General features: G+C 47.5%; 2 protein-coding genes across 3 annotated transcripts in view; one reads left to right on the top strand and one right to left on the bottom strand.

Annotated features, from left to right (window-relative positions):
- Position 1: 1 nt before the first annotated feature.
- On the top strand, positions 2-7,696 carry Aimp2 (aminoacyl tRNA synthetase complex interacting multifunctional protein 2). 2 transcript variants are annotated; one of them, XM_021161987.2, is made up of 4 exons: positions 2-259; positions 3,701-3,907; positions 5,636-5,867; positions 7,211-7,696. In XM_021161987.2, the coding sequence occupies exons 1-4, from the start codon at positions 125-127 to the stop codon at positions 7,597-7,599; spliced, it is 963 nt and encodes a 320-aa protein (XP_021017646.1). In that variant the 5' UTR covers positions 2-124; the 3' UTR covers positions 7,600-7,696. The 2 variants fall into 2 exon arrangements, with proteins under 2 accessions (XP_021017646.1, XP_021017647.1); XM_021161988.2 differs by having other exon boundaries at positions 9-139.
- The window catches only part of Eif2ak1 (eukaryotic translation initiation factor 2 alpha kinase 1), a 35,624-nt gene continuing 32,917 nt past the window's right edge, over positions 7,684-10,390 (bottom strand). The window contains exon 15 of the mRNA XM_021161984.2: positions 7,684-8,607. Coding sequence (XP_021017643.1) covers positions 8,503-8,607 — 105 coding nt within the window. The 3' untranslated portion in view covers positions 7,684-8,502. The remainder of the gene's footprint in view (positions 8,608-10,390) is intronic.

Here is a 10,390-nt window from a genome sequence, read left to right as displayed (position 1 = left end):
GGGGACTTCATTTTCCGGAACGCCAGCAGCAGAGTCAGAAAGAAGGCGGCTGCTGTCTGAGGTGGCCTTGGGTGGCTTCTGAGCGTTCCTGTCCCTCGCCCGCTACCTTCCTTGGGTTCCCACCATGCCGATGTACCAGGTAAAGCCCTATCATGGAGGCAGCGCACCTCTGCGTGTAGAGCTTCCAACCTGCATGTACCGGCTCCCCAACGTGCACAGCAAGACCACCAGCCCCGCCACCGACGCGGGCCACGTGCAGGTAGGAGCGTGCGGCCCCTGCCTAGTGCGCAGGCGCCGTTCGTGCCGCGCCGCACCCTGCCCTATCCCTCGTCCCGTCTAGCGCGCCGGCGCTGTGTCTGCGTAGGGTCCCGGTCCCTTCTGCGGCCGGGTCCGACAAAATCCACCTAGATTAGTGCTGCCGTGGGTTCCTGTCACGATCTCCAGGCGCACAGAAAAGTGAACAACACGAAAAATGCTCATTCCGAGGAATTTTCAGAACGATCCCAGGGTTACCATAATCCAGTTTGACGGGTTTAGTGCCCCATCCTTCCCACTTTAACTTTTCCACAAGAGGTCCCGACTTTTATTGTAGTTATGTGTTGGTTTTCGCGGTTAGGTTGTGGAGGCTATCCTTAAGCTATATAATCTTGATGGTCTGGAAAAATAGTATGTGTTCTGTTGTCTGGCATGCTGTCCAAGATTTTGTTATAACGATAGTGAGTGATCATGTTCCTGGCCACACCCCGCTTATTTATCTGCCCCGTCCTCACTCATGGGCACTGGAATTTATAGACTAGCTAACATAAATAGCCTGTATAGGAATGGAATTCTTGGCCCAGTGGGCAGGTTTGCCTTCCACTTTTTAAGTTCTTTTTCAAAGCGGTTATACAGGTTTAAGCTGTTACCAGCAGGATAATGGAGACATCCTAATGTAGTTTTAATTTGGATGTCTCCAGTTTCTAAGTAAGTTGAGGTCCTTTTTCGTGTTTCCTGGCCATGGGGGTGTGAGGCAGAAACAGTGCCTTTGTAGCCCTGGCTGTCCTGGGATTCTTACAGCCAAAGATAATCTTGAGCCCTTTCTCCACCGGTGGAGAAAGAGCTTCTAAGTGCTGGGGTTAGAAGTGTGTGCCACCTTGCCTAACTCAGAACAATTATCTTACCATGTTTATCACTATTGTTTGATCTCGTTTTCTTTCTTTCTTTCTTTCTTTTTCTTTTGGTTTTTCGAGACAGGGTTTCTGTGTAGTCCTGGCTGTCCTGTAACTCACTCTGTAGACCAGGCTGGCCTCGAACTCAGAAATTCACCTGCCTCTGCCTCCCACAATCTCTTTTTCTAAAGACGAAAATTTGTTAGGTCTCAAATGACTGACTGAGGTGCCCTTTAACATATCAAAGCAGACACTGGCCCTCAGGTCCACCCAGCATCCCTCAGTCTCTACCAGTGACAGGGCCTCCTGGTTGGTTTAGCCCATCCCCTACCCTGAAATCTCCAGCCCTGGGACTGAGCAGGGCTTCCCTCTCCCCAGCTCCTCTGGCTGCTATATAACTAAGTCATTTGGCTATGCCACTCTCTTGGCCAACCTCCCAGCTCAGTCTGGCCATGTTCACTCCGGACCTTCCAGCTGTCCCTGCCTCTGCTCTCCCTTTTATCTACAATAAACTTTACCCTCCAACCTTTGGAGTTGTCGTGCTCTTCCTTTTACGTTCTTCGCCCCCCCCATCCATCCCCCCATCTATTCCCCTCCCCTTCAGTTTTCTACCGATAATCGCAGCCCAGATTTCCAACAGATAGAAAATGGGGCATTTTGGATAAATACGTAAAGAGATGCTGCTGTGGGTAGTTCTCCTGACCCTTGTCATCCTTTATTTTGCCTCCACTGGGAGAGAAGTGGTTAACTCAGAACCTGGTGATATTAACAGTTGTCTAGCTGCGGAACTATGAAAACAAGAGCAGACATGGGTCAGTGGTCCTTCAGCTAGACACTGTCTTGGCCCCATAAGTGAGCGTCTGAGTTTGACCCCTGAATCTACGTGGAAGGAGAGACTCAATTCCCCTGTGCTGTCCCCTGACCTCCAGTCATGTGTGCACACATAATAAATGTAGAAAAACGAAATAAAGCCTATAACAACTGTGATTGGTTTCTTAATGCATGCCAGACTGTACTTGGCAAAGAGGATGCATTGGTACAAAGGATGAGCTGTTGGCTCTCTGTGGAGTTACTCTCTCAGTAGTGACTGCTCCAGATGACCGAGATAGGAGAATGCCAGTGCTGCCTTAAAGCAGTGTGCACACTTGATCACTTTTCCCTGGGAGCACTTGCTCCAGGGAGACGCTTCCAAACTGGAGGGTGCTTCAAAGCCTGAGTTCCAGGCTGAAAGAGATGGTTCGCTGCTTAAGAGCACGTTTTGCTCTTGCAGGGAGCCTAGATTTGGTTTTCAGAACCCATAGAGAGACTTACAACTGACTGTAATCCTGCTTCCAGGATATCCTATGCTCTCTGCTGACCTCCAGGCACGGTGGTACACACATGCACAGACAGACATGCAGGCAAAACACCTATACACATAAAAATAATTTTTAAAACCTTGAGGTCCTTTCTCCCCTTTCTTTGTATAAATTATTTTCTATTGTCCTCCTCCATCTTTTGTCTGCTCATTCAGACATAATCTTTGAAGGTGTGTGGTTGAGACAGTGTCTCATGTAGTCCATGCTGGCCTCGAACTTGCTATGCAACAGCTGAGGCAGTAAACTCTTGATCCTCCTGCCACAACCTCCCAAATGTTGGAATTATAAGTATCCATGACTTAAACCAAGTATTTTTAATTAGCCTGTTATTGATAGTAAAGGATTCTGGGTACAATGAGAGGCCTACCTAGGAAGATCACATGAGCCCAGAAGCCCGAGGCCATCCTGAACAACACATAACAAAGACTCTCCCTTTATTTTAGAAGAGTCGGTTTTGTTTCAGGCATAGTGGTGCACATCTGTCATCCCAGCAGCTGGAAGCGGAAACAGGACTGTGAGTTGCAGGTTATACAGTGAAACTGTCTCTCAAAAGCAAAGGGTGAGAGGAGGGCTAGTGCTTTGTTCTCATTTTCTTTCCTTTTCTCCATCTAACTTACCTGAAGTAGGGGATCAACTCTCTTTTAAGATTTATTTTTATTCATATTTATGTGTATGTTGCATGTCTGAGTGAATGCTGTGTGTGGGTGCTTGTGGAAACCAAAACAGGGGTCAGATCTCTTGGACCTGGAATTGCAGTCAGTTGTGAACCTCCTGATGTAGGTGCTGGGAACCAGCCTGCACCCTTTGGAAGAGCAACAAGTTCTCCTAACCCCAGAGAGGACGACTTCACAGTCATATGTCTTCCATGTTGTAGAGAAACTTGTGGATAAGTTTGCAGGACCCCTTGGATTGGAGGAAAGGAAGTGCTGTTGCTTCATAGAGTTTGAACTTAAATACATACATATATATATATATATATATATATATATATATATGTCTATGTCTATGTCTATGTATATATTTGTTTTGGTGGGGAGGAGGTTGCCTACCATAGCATGCATGTGGAGGCCAGAGGCCTGGGTGATGGAATGCATTGTCAGGACTGCCAGTAAAACACCTTTTATATACTGAGCCGTGTGTTTTTAGACAGCGGAAATTTGGTGGCAAACTAATTTGGTGATAAACTAACTTTAGGAAACATCCGAGCCTTCTTTGCAAGCCCTTGAATCTCGCCAAGATGATATTTTAAAACGCTTGTATGAGTTGAAGGCAGCAGTCGATGGCCTTTCAAAGATGATTCACACCCCAGATGCGGACTTGGACGTAACCAACATCCTGCAAGCTGATGAGCCCACAACTTTAGCCACAAACACATTGGACTTGAATTCCGTGCTTGGAAAGGTGAGAAACCAGATGTCTATGAGTGCCAAAACATGGGGCCAGTGGCTTGGCTTTGTAGTTCTCAGAGGTGGAGCAAAGCACTTGTTTTCTTTCTTCTCTAAATGACTGCACCTAGAGCTGCTGCTGCTGCTGTGTGTGTGTGTGTGTGTGTGTGTGTGTGTGTGTGTGTTTGGGGCGGGGGTCACTCCTGTGATCCCAGTGCTTCGAGGCTGGGCTAAGAGGATCATGAGTTCTAGCTTACAGGAGACCCTGGCTCAAAAAAATAAATGGAGCAATTACACCCAGAGCTATAAGGCCTCTTGGTATGGTGAGGGGTAAACAGAGAGAGAGGAGAGGGCAGAAAAGGGAGGTCTAGAGTCCCAGCATCCTGTTGTCCCAGTCTGTGTCAGCTACCTCTAAGCCCTGGGAGGAAAGGGCATCCCAGCATATTCTAGATGCCACTAGATAGAGCAGAAGTGTCCCCACTCTTTTTGAGGAAATGCCCTGGCTACACAGATATAAAAATCTCACCTCCCTCGTTGTAGTATTTTGCAACGAGCCAGTTCCAGTGCTTAAGTTTGGTCTATCAAGGATAGGTTGTCGGAGCTGGAGAGAGGTCAGCAGCAACTCTCGTGCTACTACAGAAAATGAATGTATCAGCTAGCACTTATGATTGAAGTTTATAGGACTCAACTTAGAGGACCAGCAGTGGAGTAGGCCAAGAAGCCGCATAAGTAATCTCTAGAACTCTAACAATACAGTGTAGACACCTTAGGGTGCAAGTGCTGCAGTGACTCGCCCAGAGCTCTGACAGCCTTGGTGCCTCTGCCACACTTTGTCTTGTCTCCTGCCTTCTCTCTCCTGCATATTTTCATGCACTGAGGAAGCAACCAAGACCTGACCAGACCCTGAGGAGGCGAGTCAGGAAACATGCACAGCCAGGGTGCTGGCTGACTGTGTGCTGGGAAGGCTGACATGGTGTGGAGGGTGAAGTCAAAACTCTGAACCAGGAGCCCACATCCCACTCTTGTGTGTTTTGTGTGTGTGCAGGGTCATGTGACGGCCTGAGAACAGACTGAGGCATTTTCTCGGCTGATGCTCATGTGGTTGTCAGTCTCTTACTGACCTAAGCTCACCAGCACCTGGCTGGCCAGACCTGCAGACTAGCCTTTGTTCACCTCCTCAGCTCTGGGATTGCAAGCATGCTTTTCACCTGGGTTTGAAGATTGATTGACCTCAGGTCCTTATGTTTTAGGGCAGGCACCTTACAGACCGAGCTGTCTTCTCAATTCTGGGTTTTGTTGTTTTGAGATAGGTTCTCATGTTGCGCAGGCTGGCCCCAGACTCACTTTATAGATGAATGTCTCCAATTCCTGATCCTCCTACCTCTTTTAGAAAGTGTTGACCTCAGGCTTGTGTCCATCAGCACTTCCTACTTAGCTCAGTGACTTTGGATAACCTGCTTGCCTCCCCAGGACTCAAGTTTCTCCAGCTGTCAAGTGGGGTCACAGCAGCATCTTTAAGTGGGATTTGAGACTCAATCAGACCCTGAAGTTGTGGGAGATATAGTACCTAGTTCCTTTGTGAACACAGATGGCCCTTTTGTTTCAAGACAGTTTCTTTGTAGCCCTTGCTGACCTGGGCCTCATCCACTTGCCTCTGCCTCCAGACTGCTGGGATTAAAGGTGTGCGCCACCTTGCCTGGCCAGTTGGCTTTTGTTGGCTTTAGTGTTTTGGTCTCTCCCTCAGGACTATGGGGCGCTGAAAGACATTGTGATCAACGCAAACCCAGCCTCCCCACCACTGTCCCTGCTTGTGCTGCACAGGCTGCTCTGTGAACGCTACAGGGTCCTGTCCACTGTGCACACACATTCGTCTGTCAAGAATGTACCTGAGAATCTTGTCAAGTGCTTCGGGGAGCAGGCTAGGAAGCAGTCCCGCCACGAGTATCAGCTGGGCTTCACTCTGATTTGGAAGAATGGTAAATGTGGGACTGGGTTGAACTTACTTAGGCAGCAAAGGTGTGGGACTATCCACAGCACTAACTACAGCCGATTGTTGGGCAAGATCCTCTCCACGTCTAGCCAGCTTGTGGGGCCACTGGAGAGGGAGGTAAGTCTGAGACCAGATACTCTCAGTGTTCTGAATGAGGGCTTGCTCAGGGAGACAATTCCAGGGAAGCAGAGCCTTGGAGGAAGGGGTCCTGTGCAACCTGGCAAACCAAGGGAATAGTAGCTATCCCGCCCCACTGGTCATATTTAAAAAACTCACCAAAGGAACACCAACAGTGTCTTTCTGTTTGACCTATAAAGGACAGCAGGGTATCATTTATTCATTGTTCCACAGAGAAATGCCTCTCCCGCCTGAGCTTCATTTAGGTAGAAACACATTATTGCCTGTCACCCGTTCAGTGCTACCTGTCCTATTTTGAGACAGTATCTCAATTCATAACCCAAGCTAGCTTCAAACTCTGGCCTTTGATTTTCTTATCTCAGCTTCCAGAGAAAGAGAATTATGCACATGCACCTTTATGCTGAGCCACCCAGTGCTATCTCCCTCAGCCTCATGGCCAGAGTGAAGAGATCCTTGCCCTGGGCAATCAATGGAACATCTAGTTTCTTTCTGGGCTGTAGCCTCCAAAGTTAATGGCAAGGGGATGGAATTGATGGTCTGAGTTCTGTCTGGCTTGATGAAAACCATTATAAACACAAAAGCCGAAAGGGCTAGTCACTTATAAATTGTTTTTAAGCATACATTGTGTTGTGTGTGGGAGCAATCCTGTAGAGGTCAGGAACAAGTCTTCTACGTTGTCCTGCGTTCTGCTTATAAGCCCTGGGAACTGAATTCAGGAGCCTGTACCCACAGTCATCTCACTGGGCCTTGATCACTTTTTGAAGGGAGTAGGTTGCACTTAGAAGCTGGTGTGGCATGCACCTTTAATCCCAGCACTTAGCAAGCAGAGGAAAGTGGATCTGAGTTCCAGGCCAGGCGATCTATTGAACAAGCCAAGGAAACATAGTGGAGACTGTCTCAGAAACAACAAAAATGTAAAAACTAAAGGCTCAGCTAGGCAGTGGTGGCGCGCGCCTTTTGTCCCAGTACTTGGGAGGCAGAGGCAGGTATATCTCTTGAGTTCTAGGACAGCCACGGTTACACAGGGAAACCCCGTCTTGAGAAACCAAGCAAACAGAAAACCTAAAGGCTCTTGCGTATTACAGATGTTGGGTCATGTTTTTGAAGATGATCTTGCTATCAGTTCATGAATGTGATGAGTTCCCTCTTCCACACAGGACACACTGAATCTGGTGGTCTTTTCCTTTGCAGTGCCCAAGACACAGATGAAGTTCAGTGTACAAACCATGTGCCCCATTGAAGGAGAAGGGAACATCGCACGTTTCCTGTTCTCTCTGTTTGGCCAGAAGCATAATGCTGTCACCCTAACCCTCATCGATAGCTGGGTGGATATCGCCATGTTTCAGCTTCGAGAAGGCAGCAGTAAAGAAAAAGCGGCCGTTTTCCGCTCTATGAACTCCGCTTTGGGGAGGAACCCGTGGCTGGTTGGGAATGAGCTCACTGTGGCAGATGTGGTGCTGTGGTCTGTGCTCCAGCAGACTGGGGGCAGCAGTGGGGCAGCACCCACCAATGTGCAGCGGTGGCTTAAGTCCTGTGAAAACCTGGCCCCCTTCAGCACTGCCCTCCAACTCCTTAAGTGAATTCGAGCAGCTTGTCTTGCAGGGTTCAACAGAAGAATGGTACGGCTTCCAGTCTGTTGTCAGAAAAGGACTTGTCCAATAAAGTACCATATCACTATGGAGTTTATTTTATTTTAAAGTGAGTAAAACCAAGTGCAATGCACTGAGATGACTGCCAGCCAGGAGCAGGCACTTTATGGCATCAGAGATTGCTGAGAATTTCAGGTGGTTTGGGGAGTTGAAGCTTTAAGGAGGAAACGTGGGAATCGTGGGAGACTATACAGAATAAAGGTAGAAGACATTTTAGCTGCTGAGATCACTCTAGGGCAAGCTGCAGGATGATGCCAAGTGGAAAGAACAGAGGGCCGGAAGAGCGCACAGTGCTACGAAGCAGAACTCTGACGTTCCAGGCAGTACAGAGCCCACAGACATTTTGAGCCAAGGAGTGATCAAGTGTCCTGGTAACTGGCCATGGCAGCAGTACAGAAGGACCAGGCAAGACTTGCAGCTGCCACAGCAACAGCAGCCAGGCTGGCAGTCATCCTGGGGCAAGCAGGTGTGGGGAGGGAGCACTGATTCTGTAGTACAGCCCTCGGGAAGGAAGGCAGGATGGCCAATAGACAGAGCTTAAAAAAAAATAGGTTCCGGGTGGGAGTAACATTTGAATAGGAAACTGAGGAATCACAACTTGGAGAAGGTGGGAGGAAGAGGCTTAATTTAGTCCAGTCTTGGGTCATGGAAGGGTTGAGGAAAAGGAAGCTGGGGTCCTTTTAAGTCTTTACATAGGTTTTCTCAGTACAACTGGGAGTCACACCTGTCCTCACTAAGGGTTGGAAATGTACATTCCTATTGACTGTAATGCAAGTCCACTTTCACATGCTTGGCAGCATAACTCAGGCCACAGGGTAGGCCCCATTTTCCCTCTCATCTCTTCAGCCCTCTGTCCTGAGACAGGAGGCTTAGTTGCTTCTTTAGTTCTTCAATTTCCTTCTCTTGCTCTATTATCTTCATCTGCAATGTGAGATTAACCTGAAAGAAAACATTTTAGACTCCATTAAAATGGCCCAAGTGTTCAGACATCCTTGCTGGGTCTGAACAGCAGCTGTCACTCTGTCATCACTAGTCACCCCTGTGGGGCTCAGGTGTCAAGTTGCCACAGAGTACCCACTACAATTAATTGATACTCGTCAGCCCAGTCCATTAACAAAGATCATGTCTGCAGCTCAAAGTCGGTCAGTCCTTGATGGTGGTCCATCTGCTAACTCACATTGACTTGGAACTTCACTGACACCCAGGCCAAGCTAGCTGGATCATGGACTTCCAAGGATCTGTGGCTTCCCACCTCCCATCTCACCACCAGACATGGCTATTTAAATATTTTTGTTTTGTTTTTAATTTAGAAATTAGATCTAACATTTACGTATTTTTGTGTATGGATGTATTTGTACTAGGACGCACTTTTGGCTATCAGAAGAGATTTGCCCATCTATCCTTTACATCCACTATTTGTGACTGAGGACTGGACTGATGACCACACTTGATAGTCAGGGCCCTTAACTGTTGAGCTGTTTTTCCAACACTGATGTTTCTGAGGCAAGCAGCTTCCTTAACCACCTCCCAGTTCCCAGCTTAGCTTCCAGGTAATCACTATAAACGGTTCACAAGCTAGTGCCAATCATAATTGCTTCTGGGATCCATAAAGTGGAGAACTCTACCCCTTGTCCTCCCAGAACTTGCCAGGTGGTTAGGGGAGTGAGTGGAGAGGAGAGAGGGTGTCAGATGCTCACAGTACATCCCTTTGCTGACCTGCAGACTGCAGCTGGAAAGCCTGACATGCAGCACTATCCAAACACAACGTAGCCCACAGGTCCTGCTCGAATGCGGGTTCCTGGCTGCTGCTAGCTGCTGGTCTAGAGACCATACCTTCAGTAGCAAAGCACGAGGCATCTAGGACCAGCCTAGGGCTCATAGGCCACAGGGACTGACGGCATGAGCCTGGAGGTAGCTGTGAATGTGACCCAACACAGAACTGTAACCTAGTTAAAACATATATGTGTGTATGTATATAGACCTACACACACATCTGTAACTTGGATCCATGATTACCATGTAAATTGCACACGAACTTCTGCTGGCCAGCCTCAATAAGAATATATTTTGTATCAACCTTTAATGAAAACTTAGGTTTCTAGAGCAAGAAATGGATGCATCACCTATCTCAACATGCAGAGAAGATGGTATTTTGGCACCATAACCACATGGCAGGAAAAAGGCAGCTCAGACAGTGGCATGCTGAAAGCTATGCAGAGGTCAGGCCTACCACTACTGTCCACTCCTACCGAGAATCACTGCCTTTTTTACCCAGTACATTAGTACAATCATTTAGGGAAATCAATCCATGGTTAGGAGAGAAAAATAAAACATTCCTCCTGAGTTACATGAAGATAGAAAAACAACAAACACCCAAGAAACCTAAGGCCTAGACTAAGTTTAGAACAGTAGTTGGCAGTGTGCAAAAGCTTATGTAGACCATAGATATGCTTGCAGGTTCTGTGCCAATTCAGTACCTGAAACTCTCAGACAACTTATAGCTTTAGTTATTTTGTTTCCATAAACTCCAAAACTCATAGTTGTGAAATGCAGCTTCACTGGCCACTGTGAAACAAAGATGCTGGCTTGATGATCTGTACTTAAAACTACTGTGAAGCCATGCTGGGGTGAAATAGTCTGTCCCTAGTACAGGGCAGGCTTTCATTTTTATCATTAGATGTGTTTATGGTTGGGGGGATGTACACATGCTCTGGACCATATA

This window comes from Mus caroli, unplaced genomic scaffold (assembly GCF_978045245.1).
Source record: "Mus caroli unplaced genomic scaffold, Mus_caroli_1 scaffold_4, whole genome shotgun sequence".
NCBI lineage: Eukaryota > Metazoa > Chordata > Mammalia > Rodentia > Muridae > Mus > Mus caroli.
The sequence above is the reverse complement of the archived record's forward strand: the minus strand, read 5'-3'. Positions and strand labels throughout refer to the sequence as shown.

Coding starts and splice junctions, on each gene's coding strand:
- Aimp2 (XM_021161987.2), top strand. CDS start 125: ATGCCGATGTACCAGGTAAAGCCCTATCATGGAGGCAGCGCACCTCTG. Junction 3,908..5,635: donor TGAATTCCGTGCTTGGAAAG/GTGAGAAACCAG, acceptor TCTCTCCCTCAG/GACTATGGGGCGCTGAAAGA. Junction 5,868..7,210: donor CACTCTGATTTGGAAGAATG/GTAAATGTGGGA, acceptor TTTCCTTTGCAG/TGCCCAAGACACAGATGAAG.